The sequence below is a fragment of the Leguminivora glycinivorella genome, chromosome 5 (genome assembly GCF_023078275.1).
Source record: "Leguminivora glycinivorella isolate SPB_JAAS2020 chromosome 5, LegGlyc_1.1, whole genome shotgun sequence".
Lineage (NCBI taxonomy): Eukaryota > Metazoa > Arthropoda > Insecta > Lepidoptera > Tortricidae > Leguminivora > Leguminivora glycinivorella.
Genome location: NC_062975.1, coordinates 9,083,739 through 9,107,557, shown reverse-complemented (window position 1 = coordinate 9,107,557; position 23,819 = coordinate 9,083,739). Strand labels below are relative to the sequence as shown.

At 37.7% G+C, this 23,819-nt stretch overlaps 1 protein-coding gene across 3 annotated transcripts in view; it reads left to right on the top strand.

Moving 5' to 3' along the window:
• LOC125226699 (bifunctional heparan sulfate N-deacetylase/N-sulfotransferase) overlaps positions 1-23,819 on the top strand; it is a 200,542-nt gene that overhangs the window by 148,308 nt on the left and 28,415 nt on the right. For 2 of the 3 annotated variants that reach the window (XM_048130760.1, XM_048130762.1), the window contains exons 4-8: positions 3,249-3,501; positions 6,349-6,511; positions 10,909-11,115; positions 17,571-17,748; positions 21,848-22,093. In XM_048130760.1, the coding sequence (XP_047986717.1) occupies positions 3,249-3,501; positions 6,349-6,511; positions 10,909-11,115; positions 17,571-17,748; positions 21,848-22,093 (1,047 nt within the window). Of the gene's footprint in view, positions 1-3,248; positions 3,502-6,348; positions 6,512-10,908; positions 11,116-11,170; positions 11,292-17,570; positions 17,749-21,847; positions 22,094-23,819 lie in introns of all 3 variants that reach the window. The other variant, XM_048130761.1, reaches the window with a different exon arrangement.

Below are 23,819 nucleotides of genomic sequence, written 5' to 3'. Positions count from 1 at the left end.
CTGAGTGCACCGAGTCGCGACGTCGCGCGTCCTGGCGTGGCATGGCGGCAGGGCGAGGAGGCACAAGTTATCTTACGGCAAGTCGTTGCGGTGTCAGTTAGTTAGTTAGTAGTGCCATTAGAGCCGCCGCGCCGCCCCGCCCCCTATCTTACCGCCCGGTACTCCATTAGTGCTCGTTTGTGTCAAAACGACTTAATTACTTCACGGGAAATTCTCAGTTTCCTTTAATTATCCTATCAATCCCCCGTCTTGTCACATACACTCTAGCTTGCTGTGTTGGCCGTTCGGCTCCTCGGCCCTTCTGTTGTTATGGAGACGTTTATTACTCTCAGATGTCGTAAAATCCATTTTATTGCAAGCGAGGACGTTTTAACCCGTAATTCCCATGTCAACACTCATTACATTTTCGCGAACCCTAATTCAAACCAGTAACGAGGAACAATGCAACGTAAATTTAAACGTAATTAACTTGAAAACCAAAGCACCCCATTTAAGTACCTATCTAATGATAGTAGAGGTATGAGTATAATGCTCGATAAACGCAGCAACAGAAGGAAGCATGACAAACTTTGCCTTAATTTTAGAAGCCGCTGGCAGTTGTGTCAGTCGTTAGCTTAGTTAGTACGTCCTTGCCGCCATTAGGAGTCGACTCGCGACCGCTCGCCTGCTTATCGCGACGTTTCGAGCTCTTCCAACTTCTTGTATGCAGCGGCGCCGCGCCAAAGACGTAACCGACAAACTCAAGTAAACATTTTCTTTACAGAAAGTCTCTTGATGGGGCCGTTTCGAATAATAACACAGAAAATATCTCCGTCCAATTTAACTTTACTACGAAACTAATGTTCATTAGGGAAAGGTCGTAACTGGTCAACCTCGCGGCTAATGACCGTGATGCTTAAAGTCGATTGCTACATTTGGAACATAAATTTAGAGTAAAGTGTCCCAGCAAGCGCGGAAACATTACAGGCATTTATATGACAAAGCAACAATGTTATTGATTGAAATTGGTCTGAAGTTTCCGTTAATGTTTCTATCGACAGCACCGGCGACGGCTGTTAGCGAACCACGGTGTGGCGAGCGTTGTGTACGAGCACCGCCAGTCTCTTTACGATAACTGCTGTTATCTCGACCGCCTCGACAGGTCGCCGGGGGCCTGACATTGCCCCCTTTAATTGAACTCACTCGCGCTCCCTTATCACGAATTAGCCCTCGTCGCGTTCCGTTCACGGCTAAGTAGGTCGTTTCGCGCGTTCTAATTTGAACCGAGCACTCTCATTTAATGACAGGACACTAATTAAGGTAATTAGAAATATATTAGCCGAGCCTGTGAGAGGTCGAGCGGCAATGCTCACGTAGTATCGTGCCATAAACGAACCAATTCTCTCCAATGAATGGAAAACTTTGAAACTCGCAAATCGGCTATCGGAGGGCGCGTTGGTGTTGTACGAACTATATTATGTTATGCACAAAGTTGCCAACGAGTGGCCGTGCATTAGAGAGCTAGGGGCGGAGCGGGTCGGCGTGAGTTAGGTAAATGCTATTTGCAAGTTGCCGTTCGCCTTAGCCTGCCTCTGTACTGTAGTGCTCTTGGGTTGCCAAATTGAAACGGGCCTTAACTCGAGCAAAATGAACGGTGCTGCTCGCTACTTCCATGCCAGTTACTCCCGTTTTCTTCACGGCACTAGGTGCATTTTCCCATTTCCTGACCCGTGACCTGCATTCAGCTATAAACCTATTCATATCTTTCAATATTGATGTAGGACACGTATGCCTAATGGCTACTTTACTCTCAATAGAATGTATGTGACCGTTTAGATGGAGAATGTAAAACAGGTATTTTGTTGCAAATCAACTTCGATCGCATGCCCCATTTGAAAAGGGTAGGTCATCGTGGAGACTATTAAAATAGTAGGTACAATTCCATGACAAGGGTCGACCATCATTGCTTTGTTTACAGTATCTGTCCAAGCTGTTAGTTTGAAATTCGAATACTGCTTTTGTAATGGGCAATGGTTATATCGTACCGAAGGTGGGTTTCTGTTTGATCTAGCTGATTTATCGAGTTGTTACCGAAACGACAGGAATTTAAGGGACAAACCCTTTCAATCAATTAGGGCCCGGGTAGTTGCAATAGACCCGGGTAAAGTTTACAATGATTTAATTACATTTAAAATACATTTATCTGAAATAAACAAAAAAAACGACTTCAGTACCTATTTGTCTGCTCTGTATTAAAGGAAATGCCAGTGCTGTAGAAGATTTTGATTTTTCATGCTTTTTTGTTGATATGTTTTTCTAGAACTGCACTTGAATACTTACTTAAATTAATTGAGTCTGCCACGTATTTAACCAGATGCAGGTTGGAAATATTTCAGCCTGCACTGCTAGTACTTAATATAGGTCAAACGAAAATTATGACTAATGCGGATATGCCGTGTTGGGAAATAAGACTCAGAACTTAAATTGCACGGCTGAGTAGATATCTTCCTGTCCAATTTCGTGAAGCACGACATGCATGACCTACTTTTTATAATCAGTCAATTTTCCACTAAAAAAGTTTTTACTTTGACGGTGTACCATAATATCGTGCACTGAAAGTTAATAGTACACTACGTTTTTGATGTATATTTATATTTCCTGTGATGATGTATTATTACGTATGTTGGGTAATAAAATTGATTTGGTTTTTAGTGATTTATATGTTTAATATGTTGTGTGACTTTACACAAAGAAGATTAATTTTAAATTCAGTTGAATATAATCCAATTTACAGTATTGCTGTAAATACCTAAGTTCTTCTCACGTTACGGTGAAGCTGGAGTAATTAATTGTCTAAAATTAATGATGAAATGTTTTTGTTTTAACGTAACTTAAGTTGCTAGTCAACTTAGACATGGTAGGCAGTTTATCTTTTACTTAGTAATTTACTTAATGGATACAACGATAATAAATACTTGACTGAGCAATTGAAAATTCTTGTGTAAATATTCTCCTCTCCTTTCGTATCGTGTCTATCAATTGTCCATTGTTTAACCATTAGATGGATTTTTTAAAGTTCAATTTTTCATAATTTCGAAATGATTGACGATTCCCAAGGTTGTTAATAGTATGTTGCGTATTCTACCTAACATCCTTAGTTATGTTACTTTATACCTTTGAACGGCTCTCCTGATTTTCATCCCATCATGATTTTGCACTTGTCTCAGTATACTAGGAGGTATCGACATAATATTTTTATTTTTGCGCAGGTACAAGGTGGAAGTCGCAGGCAAGAGCTTACCTGTACTCACCACCTTGGACAAAGGCCGCTACGGCGTGATCGTATTCGAGTCGCTCTCCAAGTACGCCAACATGGACAAGTGGAATCGAGAACTGCTCGACAAGTACTGCCGCGAATACTCTGTGGGGGTTGTCGGGTTCGCCACGCCGGGAGAAGAAACGCTAGTTGGCGCGCAGCTGAAGGGATTCCCGCTCTTTATGCACACCAATCTTAGACTTAAGGTACCTACGTGTGTTAATGTCATTTCATCGTCATAGCGTTGATCTTCAAGTATGCCAACATGGACAAGTGGAACCGAGAACTGCTCGAGAAGTACTGTCGCGAATACTTTGTTGGAGTGGTCGGGTTCGCAACTCCGGGGGAGGAGATACTAGTTGAGAGTGGCACCGTCAACAAACATGCGCTAGTGAGATTTATTTCATTTATTGAAAACCATATCAACATCAAAGAAATACGTATTTTTGTACATTCCTTTGGGTAAATTCGTATGTAGGGATTTACCTATTTACGAATTTACTTTTCCTTTTGATTAGGTATACCTGTAATGCTGTACCCAGAAAATTCCAAAACTTATTTTGTTTTCCCATTTCCACCTTGAAATCAACATCAAACTACAATTTACTTTGTTATCCAGTAGAAAGCCTGAAATCACTAAGCTTCAGAAGAATAAGATACGAAGAATAAAGTCCTAACCACCTCAGATTCCTATCTCAGTTACTTACAACTTGCCGCGATATGCTAATGAAATGGACGGCATTACCATAATAAGAACTCTTTCTAATGGAAAACATCGCTCTTGTTGGAATTTATTCTATTCTTTATACTGCACAATTATAAACTTTGTTTATTGAGAGTAATCAGTGATTTATGACGAAAATCATTTGTGTAGGTAATAATAAAAGCCACTATTTAATAAATGAAATAACGTTATGTTTCGAAATATATTCATTGAACGAGAGTTTGTATATTAATCATAAACAATGTTAACGATTTGGGTTCGATATATTTATTAAGGTTTGTTGGACAAAAGAACTACGGCACATTTATATTTGGATTAAATATATTGAAATGTTAAACGCGTTATTTAATTAGTTTTTGGAATGCGTTTACTATGTGAAATGAAAATTATGGTCGAAAAGGCATTAATTTAATTTCTCCAAATAAAGTATTCAAATATTTATGAAGAATTCCAAAGTTAATCTGTGCAAACAACTTTACATTTACCTTTAAAACTACCAGCAAAGTGCAAGATAATCTCAGCAAGCTTTAGGTGTAAAATCCATTAATCTTCTTAGCACATCGAACTCCATTCATTGGCGTGGCGGTAGCAGGCACTATAAGTATAACAGCAGCTGTTTCATCGCCAACACTATCGTTATATTGACATCAGAGCTCGTCTATACTTACTGAATTTATAACACTATGTTCTCGCGTTTTGACACTTATACATATAATGTCACGGATCAAACGCGATTTAACTACCATTATCACGTTATCACGGCCAGTGTAACCTGGTGATCAGCAGTTCTCAAAAAGTTTGTACATAGCCACGTCAGCAAATTTTAATTGATCCTATTTTGTTACCAACATTTAGTAATATAAGTCGACTTTCGTAAGATATATACAGGATAATTGTTATAATTAAGAAAATATAGATACTAGAGAACCTTAATGATGAAATAAAACTTACTAAAATCTCAATTTATCAAAAAAAATTTGGTAATAAAATAGAAATAAAAAAAAACAAATTTATCTTTTTCCTTAATTTTTGTACAAACTTTTTGAGAACTGCTGTGATATAGAGCGAGTCCGATTTTCGTACCAACGATTTCCTAGATTGATGAATCTATTATATTGTTAGTAGGATTCGCTTTTTTGTGATTTTATAATAAGAAGTTTAGTATTAGTTACATACACGATCGGTGTGTGTAAAGTCTCTAATCCGCAACAGGCTCTCGTCGCTGTCCACGGTCCACGTGCAGTGAGTCCTAAGACTCGTAAGTATTCAAATACATACTTGTAGAATGTAGTGATGATACAATAGTTATTTACTACATATTAAGTCTAATTTTAAAAAAATCGACATTGTTTTCGATATATAACCAGTATGATAGATTTTTTCCCGCTACTGTATTATAGTATAACGTCAAAATTTCATGATAGAGGTTGAATTTGAATGTACAATGTAATTGCAAGTTAATTTCAATTATTAAATCATCCATCAAGTTTTAGATATCTAGTTTCTGCTTGCGATATACACTTACATTAATAAACGAAAATGTGTTTGAGAAGGCTTAACTCAAGAGCGCTTATTAATTATTAACCATTTGAGATTCAAGTTTCAAGCACAAATTATGAGCTCCCTTTGCTTAGCAAGATACCTGGGTATAATATTATTGTGTTAACTTTAGAATAAATTTATGTGTGTAATTTTTTCGAAGCATTTTTGAATTTATTCTAAGTAGGTACATTTAAAATCCACGTTTATTGTCCGTAATGAACATAATGATATAAGTATTATTAGATAACTATGATACTGTCCCGTATCCTAAACTCTTTGTCGATTACGCAGATCACTGCGTCGCAATGTCGCAATGTTTATATTTAGTGGCATATGAACAAAAATAGTTGAATGTACAGTAAATTCCCTAACATAAATAAGTAAATAACCACTTTTATAGCCAATTAGCATGGCAACGCCGGTACTTAAGTTGGGGCACCGATTGTACAGGGTACGTACGGTCAACTGGGGTGACTTTCAAACGCAGGGGCTACTTTGAAAATTTAGTTTTAAAGTCATACTGTAAGTAAATTCGGGATTTTCTATGGTACATTTACAAGAGTATTTATTGATCTAACTAGTTATATGAACAGTTTCAGTAAATAATGAATAATGTTAATTTTAAAGCCGTTCAAATACCATCAAAGTAACCCCAAAATTTCCTAAAGTCACCCCGGTTGACGGTACGCAATGACATAACACACTTTCGTACACGTGCAATTAAATCTACCTACAACTGTAAAGCTTTTAGCCGTTCTCGATTTTCATTTGAAACCGTTGTATTCAGGACGCGACACTGAACCCCGCGTCGCCGGTGCTGCGGCTCGCGCGGGCGGGCGAGACGGCCTGGGGCGCCCTGCCCGGCGACCACTGGACGGTGTTCCGAGCTAACAGCTCCACCTACGAGCCCGTCGCGTGGGCGCTGCGGCAGAACGAGTACGGAGCGAGCGGTAAGTCCTTTTTTGTAACCTTTTAAGCCTCCGGAATTGACGAAGAGACGTAGACTGATTGAATGGTGTACATAACTGTTTATTAGGTAACAGGGCTCGCATATACGACTTTAACGTCAGAACTAATAAGACGCTTCTTGTAGCTTTTATGAAGTGAGCATTTTTTCCAGAATAGGTAAATTTTATGTTTTTCCTTCTCAGAATTACGAGCCTTTCGATCCTACTAGGCAAAAAAAGCGTCCCTAATTTAATTTCTCCACTTTGTTACCATATCTGAAACACTTTGTGCAGCGGTTACAAAGTGGAAAGTTTGTAGACCATTTCTCTGTCTCTTGTTTTTATCCTAGATCGAAAGGGATTCTGCGTAGGAAAAACATAAAATTTACCTACCTTAGAAAAAATATTTTTGGTGATTGTTCTCGCGAAAATGCCCAGGCTTAGCTAGTCCTCGGGTTATGGTCTAGGTTTATGCTGGTATTTATGTATACCGACCGGTGACTTTTAGACGGTTTACCGGGTGTCAGCTTCACCTACGAACCCGTCGCGTACTCGTACAATGGGCGATGCGGCAGAACAAGTACAGACCGAGCAGTGGATCTTTTTTGTCCATCCTTGTTAGCCTCCGGGATTGACGTAGACTGATTGAATGTTGTTCCAAACTTGTTATTCTATAGGCAAACGTAGCACGGCTTATAGTTAGAGCTATGGCAGAAGTAATACGGTGCTTCCTTTGAGACATACGCGAATAAGCTAGCCCTCATATATACGTAGTGCATAATCGTTTACCGTCACATTTTCAAAGAAAAGGTCGTATTTGTCTTGCTGTTTCAGTTAACCTCAGTATTTTTATATAGCACTGCCGAGTATCTATTAGTGAAAAACTAACAACTCATAATATATTTTGGTAGATGATACCGCACCATATTCCGTTCAGAACCCCGACGCTGCATCTGACACGATGATGTTTCTTTCAAGTGACCTACTCCGCCCCGGGTTGTCACACTGCTGACGTTGACAGGTGTGCATCCAGCGTGCAGCTCCGCCGAGTATCATTTGACTATTAGTGGGAAGCTTTATTTATACCATATGTATGTTGAGGTTGATTCCACATTCTTCAGTTTCGTCCACCCACCTACCTCGCGAGCGATGCATATGACAAGATGACGTTTCTTTCAACTGACCTAGTTCGCCCCGGGTTGTCACTACTGACGTGTGGTGACAGGTGTGCATCGTGCATCGCCGAGTACCGTGTGGCTATTAGTGAGAAACTTTGTTTATAATGGTTGTGTATCTATTTATGGAAATCAGAACTAGACGGCCATAGCTTTTTCAGGATTATCTCAGACATTTTTGTTTCTCGAGACACGGCGCTTCGACCAAATGTCTGTTGCGAGGGATGTGTTTTTAAAAATCGAATCACTGTAGGTATTAGAATTTTTCCTCCTTGCCTGGGGTCCGCTTTGACAACTAATAACAATCCCAAGATTTGGCGTAGGCACTAGTTTTACGAAGATATAAGAATAGGTAGGTATAAGAATAAGTTAATTATATATTCATTAATTGAAGATTAATAGCATAGGTGTAATACCTAAAAAAAATACCTATCAAATATTTCTTTCCATTATATTATAAGCAAAAATACCCGTATTCTCAGAATGTTCTGTGAATTTTGTTTGTATTTCCTCGTTTTCAGCGTTTCATAAACAAAATACAATAATCCTTCCTACTGCGTATTATTTAAGGGACATTGTCGCTTGTAATGTATTTGTTTTTGCATAAGTTAGATAAAACGAAATAGCAGAGGAGCAATTGCCGTCGTGAGAAGAAACGCGTGTATTTTATTGGAGATGAATAATTCTTTACAATGGGTTACACGTTCCTGATATAAAAAACAGCCAAGAGCGTGTCGGGTCACGCTCAGTGTACCCTAATAAAACATTTTTTTCCTCTTTTTATTTTATCACTTTGTCGGCGTGATTGATATACATATTAGTACCAAATTTCAGCTTTCTAGTGCTAACGGTCAGTGAGATTATCCGCGGACGACGGACGAACGGACAGACATAGCGAAACAACAAAGGTTTCCTAGTTGACTACGGAACCCTAAAAAAGGTGTAAACAACGTGACAGCACTGTTATGTTAGTAATTTAGAAAACCTAAATATGCTATTTATTATATTAGGTACATGTACATGTACATTACAAGGTATACTGGATTCTACTGTGTTTAGATGCAATATTGTACGGCTGAGTGCTCCAATTATAAAACACAGTGGACACAATTACGCTTTCTAAAATTTCATTTGTCCAGCCGTTTGTTCCCATTTGTTATATAAATAAAAAGGATTAAAATCATAACAGGAGCGAAACGCACGCAACGTTCCGGACGAGCAAATAGAACGTGTTAAATATTCACGAGTCGTTCGCTTCGACCAAATTAAAATCTTCGGAAGCGAGCGAACTGACTTTCTGTATTAAAACTCTTGCAAATGGGATACTAAAAGTTTCGTGCAAAGGTTCACTCACTGTAACAAAGCAATTGCATTTTTATACACGCATACTTATTATTAGAAATTTATAAATTTCAGTAAAGGAAGATTTTTTTTATTACTTCATCATCATCCTCCTTGCGTTATCCCGGCATTTGCCACGGCTCATGGGAGCCTGGGGTCCGCTTTGACAACTAATCCCAAGATTTGGCGTAGGCACTAGTTTTTACGGAAGCGACTGCCATCTGACCTTCCAACCCGAAGGGTAAACTAGACCTTATTGGAATTAGTCCGGTTTCCTCACGATGTTTTCCTTCACCGAAAAGCGACTGGCCAATATCAAATGATATTTCGCACATAAATTCCGAAAAACTCATTGGTGCGAGCCGGGGTTCGAACCCGCGACCTCCGGAACGAAAGTCGCACGTACTTACCGCTAGGCTGTTAGCGCTTCGCATTTTTTTTTATTACTTATCCCAGTACCTATAATTCTTGCGCACCATACAATTGTGCTGTAACTGCGAGAAAGTATCTCCTATGTTGAAATAAATAACTGTCGACATGTTATGTGTTTGCAACTGTGCATTTTAGAACCGATTCAATTATATGTATATGATACATTTTTATTGACTTTGTAATTTGTAATCTGTGATTAAATGAATTTATTTTTAAATATTTTAAATAAATAAGAGTTTTGAATCATTCACGGTTATTTTCATTAGTCTTATATTGACCGGGATATAGAAAGCAAAAAAATAAACAACGGGTATTTTAAATAAATGTCAAAGGCAACATATAAAATTGATTGAGTTTTCAAATGTATTTTTGTGGATACGACCGTTTATCACATCTATGAAACTAAATTCATAATTGAATAAATGTAATGTATCTACACTGAGAGAAATTTGCATTGTGAATTTAACAAGTTCGACTTGTTGCGGTTTATCCGTTTGAATCAGCCAAACGTATGTTTAAAACAATATGTGTCAGGTTGTTTTTATAAAATCGACTTGTTGATTCAAATATATTGCCGATTCAAATGACAAGTAGCTTGTTGTTTGAACCAAAGAGCACGTAGGCGCTATTTTAACCAAAAAAACTTGTTGAACGAACATGAAAACTGGTTGTATTTTCTCTCAGTGTACTTTACTTTTTGCTTCTACTCTGTTTGGGCAAAAAGAGCGAAAATCCAAAGAAGCATCAAAAGCGAATTAGAATAAGTACGTACTCAGCGTTTATTCGACTTGTCGCATTCATCTTTGATTGTTTTTATTGCAAAAGTTTAGAAAGAAAGAAACCGTTTTGTGTAAGTTTAGTAGATACTCCTGAGGTTCTATAATAATAACGAAACTGTTTATTGCTGTTTTTTTTTTAATTTAACAGTAGGTACTTTTTGTGTTTATTTAAAAAATGTTTCGGGATTGCACCAAAGAAACCTTTTTGTACCTACATGAGAACATGAAGAACGCACATAACATCCAGGTTCAAACCATTAGCCGTTACACATGTAATGAGACCGCCATTTAAAATAATTAATTTAAACCAACCTTTATGTTATGACTACTTTTTTAATCAATCAAGCTAAATTAGACTAATTTTCCCATCGTCCAATAGCAGTGAAACTTTACATACAATGTACGTCATATATATATATGTAATGTAAGTTAGGTACTGGGTAGTCTTTGTAAATAGCAATGAAATTTTATAATACCCAGCGAGCTAATAATGATTATGGACGCCGGAGATATAGTAATTCTGTAATACTAATAACTTAATAACCAACGAAACTTTACTGTTTTTGAGTTTATTAGAATTCCCATAATAACTTAATTGTTGAAACAAAAACAAGTCGGCGATAGAAGCGTGTATTTGATATAGCGAGATGTTTAAAACATAATTTTTTTACAGAGGAGCGACTGCCGCTAGCAACAGCGGTACAAGACCACGGGCGACTAGACGGCATCCAACGCGTGCTGTTCGGCTCCGGGCTGCAGTTCTGGCTGCACCGGCTGCTCTTCCTCGACGCGCTCAGCTACCTCAGCCACGGCCAGCTCAGCCTCAGCCTCGAGCGGTGGATCCTCGTCGACATCGACGATATCTTCGTGGGCGAGAGAGGTGAGTCCACATGACCACGGACTAAACATCCAACCTAATCCCCTCAGGTCTTCAGTTCTGGCTGCACCGGCTGCTCTTCCTCGACGCGCTCAGCTACCTCAGCCACGGCCAGCTCAGCCTCAGCCTCGAGCGGTGGATCCTTGTCGACATCGACGACATCTTCGTGGGCGAGAGAGGTGAGTCCACATGACCACGGACTAAACAGCCATCAGCCTATCCACCTCTGGTCTTCAGTTCTGGCTGCACCGGCTGCTCTTCCTCGACGCGCTCAGCTACCTCAGCCACGGCCAGCTCAACCTCAGTCTCGAGCGGGGGATCCTTGTCGACATCGACGACATCTTCGTGGGCGAGTGAGGTGAGTCCACATGACCACGGACTAAACAGCCATCAGCCTATTCCCCTCTGGTCTTCAGTTCTGACTGCACCGGCTGCTCTTCCTCGACGCGCTCAGCTACCTCAGCCACGGCCAGCTCAGCCTCAACCTCGAGCGGTGGATTCTTGTCGACATCGACGACGTCTTCGTGGACGAGAGAGGTGAGTCTACTCATGACCATGGAATTGAGAACCCAGTCTGCCCCCTCCAGGCTTCAGTTCTGGCAGCACACACTGTTCTCAAAGCACCCAACTACCTCAGCTCATCCTCAAGAGGTGCAGGATAAACGAGAAGGATGAGTCTGCTCATTACCACTTGGCCATGGACTAGACTCACAGCCTGTCCGTCCTTAAGTTCTGGTTTCATTGGTTGCTGCGTTCATTCAGCCCAATTCCCTAGAGTTGTAGCTACAGTTCCAATTGCAGTTGGGAGTTGGTTTGGGTAAAAAATAAGTGTGGTAATACCTGTAGGTCTCTTTCGCGAGACAGGTAAGGCCAGTTTTATAAAGAAGTGCTACTAGAAGTCCGAAATTAGAATGTTGAGTTACAAAATACTAATCTAACTGTTCCACTGAAAAATCCTACCTCTCAAAAAAAACGAATTTAGATTTATTCAACGACGCGGTAATCCCATTGATCTGACGCCCACAAACGTCAGTATAGCAAATCTGTACGCCACATTTCTGTTTAAAGGCGGATTAATTGTCTAAGCCTTGTACGACATTGAATTTATCGGAAATACGCTACTTCCCGGGACGCACTGCCTACTGTCATTGCTTAACCTAATCTGTGGTCTGGCTTCATTGGGAATTAAAATATGAATTAGAAACAAAAGAGCATCAAATGAAATTAGTACTAAAATAGTAGGTACATTACGATACAAGTGCGGAAAACAGGAAATTTGAAACGAGTGGTGATAAATTAAAAATCACGGCCGAAGTTAGTTTTTTTTAAATGGACACGAGTTACAAATTCCCTCTTTGCACGAGTATCGTACTACGTTTTTCAGTACGGCCCGTTGAAGTTTTGACCTAACAAGAACTTTTCGAACTAGTATGGAAATGGAAATAAAACACCATATGTACTGAAAAAAGTAACTACCTATCTATAGATAAATATTTGTCAAAATAATCAAATAGAAATTCACATTTTACATAGTGGCATACAGCCAACTTACATGACGTGTGTGTGCGGCTGAATGAGATAAATGTATCTCTGATGTTGCTGTGAGACACTTTCCATAAATTTTCACTCGTTCTTGTGGGACTGTATCAGGTATTTTACTTTCGAATCTATATTAAGTCGCCTGAGAAAAAACGTTAATTCTTGTTTTAATGGACACCAAGTTAGTTATCTATCATTTATAATTTATAAAGGAAACACATAGTGAACGTAAGGAGAAAATATTGGTCAAGAAACTCTCACTAAGTAACGTTATTAATATTGTAATATTCCACCGTTCCATTTGCAATGGCTTACATGAAAACTACCAATTATTTACAGATTAATATGAAAGTGCATCGAAACCGCACCTAATTGTATCGACCAATTCTCAGCGATTTCGAGTGTAATTGGGGCTTTTGAAAGTTTAAAGCTAGTAGAGGGTATTATTCAGGCGGAGTTCGATGTACGGTGAAGCCAATAACTGGTCCGTTTTAGCTAGTTCATATTATAGCTACTTTTTTATATCGATAAATTCAAGAGTGCGTTCTTGAGATATTTTTTGGGCAAAGATCAACCTATCCGCAAACTAAGCAAAGTTAATACTATGGGTGTTAGGCGACGATATACATAACATACTTAAATACATAGAAAACATCCATGACTCAGGAACAGTGTTTATCACACAAATATTTATTTAGCCGATGGTCCTGGGTTCGAGTCATTTGCCCTTACCGGAATTCGAACCCGGTACTGTCGGCTTAGCAGGCAGGGCGACTACCGAAAAACGCCACAATTTCATAGTGAAGACAACTGATCATTTTTATTTATGTTTGAAAAGACATTATGTCATAGTCATATTTTTGAATGTAACTATGTCATAGTTTTGAATGATTTGGTTGAGTTAAAATATAAAGGGCCTGGCCGGACTGCCATGGTAAAATTGCCCCTGGCTAAATATGAAATATTGATATGCAGGATTATTCGTATTGTTACTACATGTACTACTACTGGATATTATGCCTCAAACTTTTTCCGTTTACGAAAAAAATTAAAAAAAAGAAATTTTGTTTTTTATTTTTTTCTTTAAAACCGCGTATCCGATTGACTTGTTCTTTGGATATTTTATAGATATATTAGGGATACATCAAGTAAAAAAAAATTAACTTCCTGACTTTTTGTTAAGTACATTTTTTTTTAAATTTATGTTTTAAATATTTTTTTTTTACCACATACGAGTTAGCGACACCTACCATATTTTCATATAATAATCACCATTTTATACTCTATTACATATATTTTTATCAAAAATATTAGTTTGGATCAACAATGTTAAAATAAGTTATTTATATATTACTAGTATTACCCTTTAGTACGTTACCCCTGGAAAGTGATGTATGAAAATTTTGGCATAATTAATGGAAGATTTTTTTTAAATTGGGATATGTAGATTATAGGCCGAAGTTATTTTTCATCAACCCTCCCCACCCCTCCCCCTCTGCGTCACCCCTCTACCCCCCCTTAAAGAGTCGAAAATGTGATTTTTCTCGATTTCTGACAAAACCGATGAAGATACAGAAAAAGCGTGTAGGAACGAAGTAATCCTTAATGAATTTACTACAAATCTCTCATAAACACTTTAGTGCTAGAACTTATAGTTTTCGCGCAATCCGTCACGAAAGTTGCTCCTTTCTGCAATTTTCTTTAATGAATGATAAGTTTTCTCCTTAAATGCTTACGAAATCGTCGGTTTGATAGTACTAAAATATTATAAACTCAGAATGAATTTCAGGGGAAAAAAATCACTACCATGGGCGGGACTTGAACTCACGGCCTCTAGATTGATAGATATGACCAAGATTCAGTACAAAAAGCAAATCCTTCAAATAATCCCAGAGGAATGATAAGGATGATCAGACTACTTTTGTTAGTTTTTTGTTTGTTCTCATTTACTTAAAATTACCTGAAATAACTATAGTTAGATAAGTTTTTACTTAAGTCATTAATGTTATTCCCTAAGCCCTAGCTTTTTCCTTTTCTTTATGTGTATAGTTATATACCTATATTATGCTGTATGTCACATAAAGTTTACTATTCTGTTACTTGCCACAATGTATGTCTCGGTGAGAACTGATGTGGAGGTAAATGCATGTTTACCATATAATTTAGTTTTTATACAAAAGTATGTACATTTAACTCTGTTTGTTCTCCTAATAAATAAAATAAATAAAAACAAATAAAATGATAGATAAATGACGCTAGGGGTACCATTGATTCATATAGTAGAAAGCTGAAAGATTCGCTAGAAACTGGGGATGAGCTTGTGGTGGCTCAGTTGGTAGAGCCCTCGAGTTTCTATCCGGAAGCCGTGAGTTCAAGTCCCATCCATGGTAGTGATTTATCCCCTTAATTTTATTATAGTCATGAGTTTACAATATTTTAGTCGTATCAAACAAATTTCGTAAGCACTTTGGGAGAACACTTTAATATTCTTTAAAGAAAATTGCAGAAAGGAGCAACTTTCGTGACGGATTGCGCGAAAACTATAAGTGCTAGCACTAAAGTGTTTATGAGAGATTTGTAGTAAATTCATTAAGAATTACTTCGTTCCTACACGCTTTTTCTGTATCTTCATCGGTTTTGTCAGAAATCGAGAAAAATCTCATTTTCGGCTCTTTAAGGGGGGGTAGAGGGGTGACGCAGAGGGGGAGGGGTGGGGAGGGTTGATGAAAAATAACTTCGGCCTATAATCTACATATCCCAATTAAAAAAAAATCTTCCATTAATTATGCCTAAATTTTCATACATCACTTTCCAGGAGCAACGTACTAAAGGGTAATACTAATATATAAATAACTTATTTTGACATTGTTGATCCAAACTAATATTTTTGATAAAAATATATGTAATAGAGTATAAAATGGCGATTATTATATGAAAATATAGTAGGTGTCGCTAACTCGTATGTGGTAAAAAAAAATATTTAAAACATAAATTAAAAAAAAAATGTAGGTACTTATCAAAAAGTCAGGAAGTTAATTTTTTTTTTAATTGATGTATCCCTAATACATCTATAAAATATCCAAATAACAAGTCAATCGGATACGCGGTTTTAAAGAAAAAAATAAAAAACAAATTTTTATTTTTTTATTTTTTTCGTAAACGGAAACAGTTTGAGGTATAATATCCAGTAGTAGTACATGTAGTAACAATACGAATAATCCTGCATATCAATATTTCATATTTAGCCAGGGGCGATTTTACCATGGCAGTCCGGCCAGGCCCTTTATGAATTTACAGAAATAAAATAAGTGTTTGTGTTCGTACCTATGCAGTACATCTAAATAAATATAGAATGTATAATATAGTAATCTATTACACTGAACAAAAATATTTAAATGAGTATCTCACTCCTCTAGCGTTATTTTGTGATTGACCATTATGGCATAGCTATTATCAATATTATCATATAACTACTGGTAAATAATATATCAATTAGGAACTTTATTTAATGACCTTTATTAATAAAATACGTTTTGTGATAAAATTATGAAATACCTATGCTCCCAATTGTTTGCATTGGCCAATATTAAAATCTATTTCCAATTCAAATATTACAATCGCCAATTATATTATTATTATAATATTCAAAGCTGGTAGCAAATGTTTTAATAATTTTTCAGTGTTGTTATCAAATATAACAACACTGAAAAATTATACTTCTTTATTCGTAAGCAGACTTCCCTGTTCCGCCTCGAGCCATCTTGTATTTTAATCATAACAATAATAAAGAAATTTCATTTCCTTAAACATGAACCTCATTATACACCAATAAACATTTTCTCATTCTGATTCTTTAGTTAAAATAACAAAGCAGTCAAGATGTAGCAATGAAGCACATTCATAGTTATGAAGTTAAGAATGGTTTTTTTTTCGGAGCTTTAATAATCTTATTAGATAGGTATTGCTTGTTTTTCCACTAATACGCGTGCTAAGTTGCTAACTCAAGGCCCAAACATTAAAGAATTGAGACAAAAAAGGTATATCGACAACCGAAATCTTATTTATCGATAACAAATCCCTGGAATGTGCCCCGACTTAGCATAGTATGATTCCCACATGTATCGTACGTGTAGGTTTAGCAGACTTCCGCTAAGAAAAAACAAATCAGCTGAATGATTGTTATGTTTAAGACTGTGTTGGCAAAAATCAGGCATCTGGGCAAAGTTTTTTTTTATTGATTACTACTCGAAACAGAAGTCGAACGAGTATTTTTTTTAATAATCTACAACTCGGATCTTCGCGACCCGACCCGACCCTAGTAATTAAAATATGTAGACCCCAGTGATTAAACAAATAAATGTCAACAATAGTTGGAAATCCGAATCAACTAAGTAGAATGTTATTTTGTTCGCTTCATCGGATCATAAATGCATGAGATTATAATTCTCGGCGTCAAACTTCGTACCTCACCGTCGTATCGAGCGAACTGATTCATTAGATATTCTCGTTCTAAGGAGAATTTAATATCCCAGTCTATACGATAGGTAACTTGATGCGTTAGGAGTCAATGTGTAATGCTATTGGCATGTAGTTACTAAGAGTTTATAATTAACATTTGCATACCAGTAAATAGTACGTTGTTGTTGTTATTAGGCGCCACGGTAATAAACAGTATAAATATAGAGCTTAGCGCATTTGGAATAATAAGTTCTTAATGGAAAATTTGCACTGGTCATTTTTAGCTGCACTTATGTCAAAATCTTGCATACTTTGAAATGATGTAATAAATTTTAAAAGACTACGGGATACTAAGGTCCACTTACATTGTTAGAAATTGAGTGTTAGGTTATTGTCATGCCATTGAGCATAATACATCTTCAGTAACATTGTTATTAACTAAATGTCCAACCATCACTCAGGTACTCGTCTCCACGAAGAGGATGTCGCAGCTCTCATGGCTTCCCAGGCCGCCTTACAGCGCCTTGTGCCGGGGTTCAGGTTCAACCTCGGCTTCAGCGCCAAGTATTACCACCACGGCACCGCGCTCGAAAACCGGGGCGACGACGCGCTTCTCAAGAACAGGGAGCACTTTAACTGGTAAGATTGTATATTACGTTGCCCTCCTTCACCTGGCTTCCTATCATCCTTGAGAGGTCCTGGCTTCGCAGGTGCTGGGGTTAAGGTTCATCCTCTTCTTCAGAGCTTAATACTACCACCACATCACCGGCGCGAACCGAGGAGACCATGTGCTTCTAAATAACAGGGAACATTTCGGTTATCGATGTTGGTATTGTTCCCTTCAAATGTCGGGAAAGTTAGGGCACACCTCGGGCACTGGCGATTAAATGTATGAAAGAGGCGCGTTCCTAGCACACAGTCTAAGCTCGTGTAGGTGAACGCGTACTATGCTTGTATGAGTGAAATATGACAGATTGACTGTTCGCGTTTTTGACAGGCGGTAACTGTGAGGTAACCGAGAGGGGGTGTGTGGCACTTTCAGCGGGGTGGGTGGCACGACAGTACTCTTTATTATACTGTGATTAGGGTATAATTTATATGTTGGTGTTGTATTTTATATAATATTTTTTCCTTTATTGATTTATTCTGCCAACAAAAGTTTTATAAAATTAGGTATGCATCAAAACACTGCTCCATAAATCTGCCAAACTTGTGTTATATATCAAATGTAAGTAATATTTTATGTACACGAAATCTATACTTTGTGCCATTGATTATGATTACGGAACAGGAAATCTGCATGAAATGTTGATCGAGCCATAAATGTGTTGTGTGTTATTTGCCGAACACACGCGCTTAGATTTATAATTTAGATAAGTGTAGTAATATGCTAAATGGCCCTTTATTCCTATTCCCGATAGTTTTATACTACCGAGTAACACGCATCCTTTACTTTATTAAAACTATGTTAGGTATTTCATAAATACATTTTCACCTTTATCTTTTGTAAGAAGTTTGCGCTTGGCAATTCTTTTATCGGTAAGAAATAGTTAGAGTGCCTGTGCATTCCGCCCGTGCCTTGGTTTAGAACAAATGAGGTCGCTTGGATGGAATGGCGTAGGCAATATTTCTGAACGATAAAATACCTCTTTACAAGTAAATGCTTCGGAAATGCTTAGATCTTTAAAGGCAGAACATTTTATTTTTATATGAAGGTGTATGTTACGTCCGGAATCGCAAAATACTTCGAATAACCTTATTAATAGACACAGGTTTATGATTGTAAAGAAATGAATAAAAGGCGAGTCTAACGGGAGATGCTGCCTTTCAATGGGATTTGATTTCTGCTTTTAATTATTGTGGCCATAAACCGAGTGTTTTACGACATACTTTCGACTTTGTCTATAACGTATTATTGTAAAGGCTACCATGTAACTATATTGTCACATACATTCTTATTGTATGAGTTAGGACCTTATGACATTTATGACATGTAATGAATTAATTAATACAATTTTATAACAATTAGGTAATGAAAATTCTACGAGTTACATCTAAGCTCTTAGGTTTCTGCGCGTTATAATTACCTATGATCATAGTAAATGAACTCCTCTGATGCAGGCATCCTTTGCACTATAAAACGCGAACAATGGATAACATAGAATAGATAAAACGAATGATGAATTCACGCTGGAACGTTGTGTTGCCGTGTTTGCAGTGTGTTTTGTTTGATGCCCGCATACTAAAACATACATATATTCAGTATACTACAAAATAAAACAATACCGCAACAAAAGTTGAAACGAGCTCGAAACTACGGCAAAAACTACCAACCAACTAACTAAACCTAGCCTGTGACACTTTTGCGTCACTACGGTCATTTTGATTTATCGTTGCTAACTTTTCAGGACGCAAAAACCTTATTTATTTCTCAGAGTGGTTTAAGCGGAGCGCTGGCTGGCCGCAAAAACTTTACAACTATTTGTTTAGTATCATTTTACACCATTATTAAGCACTTTAATAAAATATTACTTGCAGAAAATATTTTATGGAAGTTTGTGTCTTGCTATTACTGCCTGTTGTCATCGTAAATTATCAATAATTTATATTAATTGCCTCCATTAGTGGCATACGTAATATACGATATGTGATTGTTAATTACGGTAAAACATAATTATCACCTTCGTGTCTTAACAACAACATTTGGTATTTCTCACAGTACTCTAATGTAATATCTTCATTTGTTTTATAAGTTGGCGGTAGGTACATTTTCGAGATAGTGCCTTGTTGTAGTCAGTTTATAGTTGAAGAGGCTCGAAAGTTTGCTATAGATAGACGAGTTGTTTTGAGCGAGAAGGCCCTGGAAGATTCGAATCTATTTATTCTGTGGTGCTTTCGGCCTTGGCTCTGCCGCTAATAAAATATTTCACTGTTTAATATATAACTAATTAACTATTCTTAATTAATTAACTATCATTTAAAGCAACGAAATAATTACTGAAGCGACAACTATAGTGGGTACGTGTTTCACCCATAGGATTCCATGATAACTGAGTTTGTGTTTTCATGCAAATTTACATTAGCTCCGCTTAAAGCCGCTTTTACACAAAGGCTCTAGATTTCGTCGGCACGGTTAGGTATGAACGTGGTTTAAGTCGGCAAACAGTCTATTCCAAGGATAATAACTTGGCGTATATGACTATGATTCTGGCTCGGCTTGATTTACAGTTTGGAAGTCCCCAGTTTCGTTCGAAATTCCAGACAAATTTCTCATGCCGAATGCTAACCTGCCTATAAATTGATCCAATTGACGATCGTACGTAAAGGAGCTTACATTTTCGAATGAGCCTGATTTTATTCTCCGTCATGACTGTGCGATTTGTTTATTGTGATGTAATAAAGGAAAGGAAGGAAATCTGGCTGATAATACGTCCTCGAGAATTTAATCATCACTTTGTACATAGTGTAGGGTGTCCCAAGACTATGGAACAAGGAGGGAAACTGCCGTAGATATCGTAGATAGGGTATTTTGCTGTAATGAAGATTTTATTTTTAAAAGTTAGTAATTCTGATTCAAAAAATGGAAAGATAATATGACTTCCTAAAATACCCCGAAAAAAGGTACCCCGGAACCATAATGAAAAAAAAAACATAATAGGTTAGGTGCTAATACTACGAGTAATAATGAACAATTTTAACACTTATCACTCTTATCAGGTACGGTCACGGACTTTAATTGTTGATCCACTTCTAGCTCATTTTATACTGGACACATCATAGTTAAGCTATGGGGTTCCAGTATAAAATGAGCTAGAAGTGGATCAACAATTAAAATCCGTGACCGTACCTAACAAATATGAGTCAAATTGTAAAATGTAATATTATAATAAATGTTTTAATCCTTTGGGGCAGTAAATGAAACTTTACAAATTTTAGTTTGACATCCATTCTCTATGACATAAACGAAAGATGGTATTGCTCATTCTCATATTAATTTGATCTATAAGTGTACAAGTAGAGAAGGAAGGGGTTTAACTTTCCGGTCGCCCGATATGCTAATCGCGTGTCATATTTACCCTGTCCCTGTTTATGTATTCATGGAAATATTTATATTTGCTGGACTTTTGGGAGATCATCAAAATGATATTACAAATAGTGTGCCTATTTTAATACATTAGTTAACAGTGACAGTGTCAACTCAATCTCATTAAAGAGATTGCGTTGTCGAAATTGATTTAATTTTACCAACTAGCTTTATGTAGTTTCAACATTTCATGTCAACACAGAAAAGCACGTATCTATGTTCTATGTGTTTATTATACTGTGTAAATATTGATTATAACCGTCAAGGCCTTCCAAAAATCTCAATAGGTATCTTTCTTACAAATTCCTTACAAGTAAGTAGATAAGCTTACAAAGAGCGTACCTACTCTTAGTGCGTTTTCACATTATCCAATCCGATATCGAATGTCGGAAGGGTTTCAAAGGCAAAAATCAAAGTTGGCGGCTTGAATGTATGGGATATCGGTCCTACATCCGATATCGGATCGGAAATTGTGAAAACGCACTTACACGGTACAATAATACGGGAATATTTCTATATTTTTCCGGTTCATCGCGTCATCAACAACAACATTGTAATATAATTCGCAAGGCAATGGATATTAATGTAGATGGTGCCCCCTTATATTTTAAAGTGTCTTACTTTCTATTCATGTATGTTTACATTTGTCCCTAGGTTCTGCCACATGTGGAACCACCAGCAGCCGCACCTGTACAACAACGTGTCGCAACTCGAATCTGAGATGATGCTCAACAAGCAGTTCGCCCTCACGCACGGCATCCCCACCAACTCGTGCTACTCTGTATCGCCACACCACTCCGGCGTGTACCCAGTACACGAACCGCTGTACGAAGCCTGGAGGAAGGTGTGGGACGTGAAGGTCACCAGCACGGAAGAGTACCCACATTTACGACCGGCTAGGTAAGCTTCAAGCAGTACCCAGTGTCGCACGGCATACCCACCAACTCGTGTTACTCTGTATCGCCACACCACTCCGGCGTGTACCCGGTACACGAGCCGCTGTACGAAGCCTGGAGGAAGGTGTGGGACGTGAAGGTCACCAGCACGGAAGAGTACCCACATTTACGACCGGCTAGGTAAGCTTCAAGCAGTACCCAGTGTCGCACGGCATACCCACCAACTCGTGTTACTCGGTGTCGCCACATCACTCTGGCGTGTACCCGGTACACGAGCCGCTGTACGAAGCCTGGAGGAAGGTGTGGGACGTGAAGGTCACCAGCACGGAAGAGTACCCACATTTACGACCGGCTAGGTAAGCTTCAAGCAGTACCCAGTGTCGCACGGCATACCAACTCGTGTTACTCGGTGTCGCCACACCACTCCGGCGTGTAGGCCACTAGCACCGAGGAGTACCCGCATTTAAGACCGGATGGGTTATAAAGACAATTATACTTGATGAGGTACGACATTTCATTACACAATTTCTATGGCCACCTTTCTCCTCCATCATCAGATCAGCTCCATGATTCCATAATATTGCATTGTCACGTGATTTACATGTGTGCAAAATTTCACCTCAATCATTTAACTTGCAAGATTTGATTACAAACAGACAACTGGACAGGTGAATGTAAATAAAAGCTTGCAAGAAGGTTGTCTTGACGTACTTATTTTCGTCGAATTTCAAAATTTCCCGTTATGCCATACAGTACTAAAGCTCATTAATACAGCGACGCTTTCAACCACGGCTTGCCTATTGACTAACGCTTCTTCGTATTTCCCACATCACAAGCGAAATATGGGCTGTTAAAGTCATTCCGTGTAATAATATCATTTGATTTCATACCAACGACTTAAGCAGATTAAATAAATGAAGTCCCAGTTGACTAATCTAGAACTAGGTATTTCATGTCAATACGCGATTAATTTGGTTTATTAATAGGGCTTATCTGTAGTTTGTTCTCTGATTGAGAAGCGAATTAAGAGTGTTGTTTAAATCACAATACTCATTAAAATTATCTTAATTACTAGGCCTAATGATTATAAATAAAGGCGTGTTGACATTTTTATACCTATTGTTTTGTAAATTAGGTATGTTGCTATCCAAGTCCTCGTACCTAATACTGCTAATATAACACAGACTAAGATACTACATGTGAAAGAGAATTTTTCCACATCTCCGTTAGGAAAATCCTGATAACAGTAAAACATTTTAAATCAAATCCAAATGAAGAATAAGAGTTTTCAATAATTGCATCAAATAAGGTTAATTAATATTTGCATCCTTGTATTTAAATATGTTGATATTAAATATCCTCATCAAGTCAAGAATAAAGTCAGTCATTACAAACTAGTATGGTATTAATAATAATATTTCCCACAAAATATGACACATATCGATGGCGAAGTGCCATGAACTCCTAAGTATGAAAACCTAAGTAGTTGGGAGTTCATGGTACTACACCGTCGATATGACATTAATTCTGGTCTAATGATCTAACATTTTTACAATGGCTTATTGTCTTAACAAGCAATATGATTGCATATTTCTTGGAATATAGGAAAGTAAACCCTTTAAGTATAGTCTGTTTTCTGCGTAATCCATAACTATTCCTCAATATAAACTCTACAGGGTGTAAACCTAATACGGGCGAACCTCTTAACGGTGGTGAGTATAGGACGTATA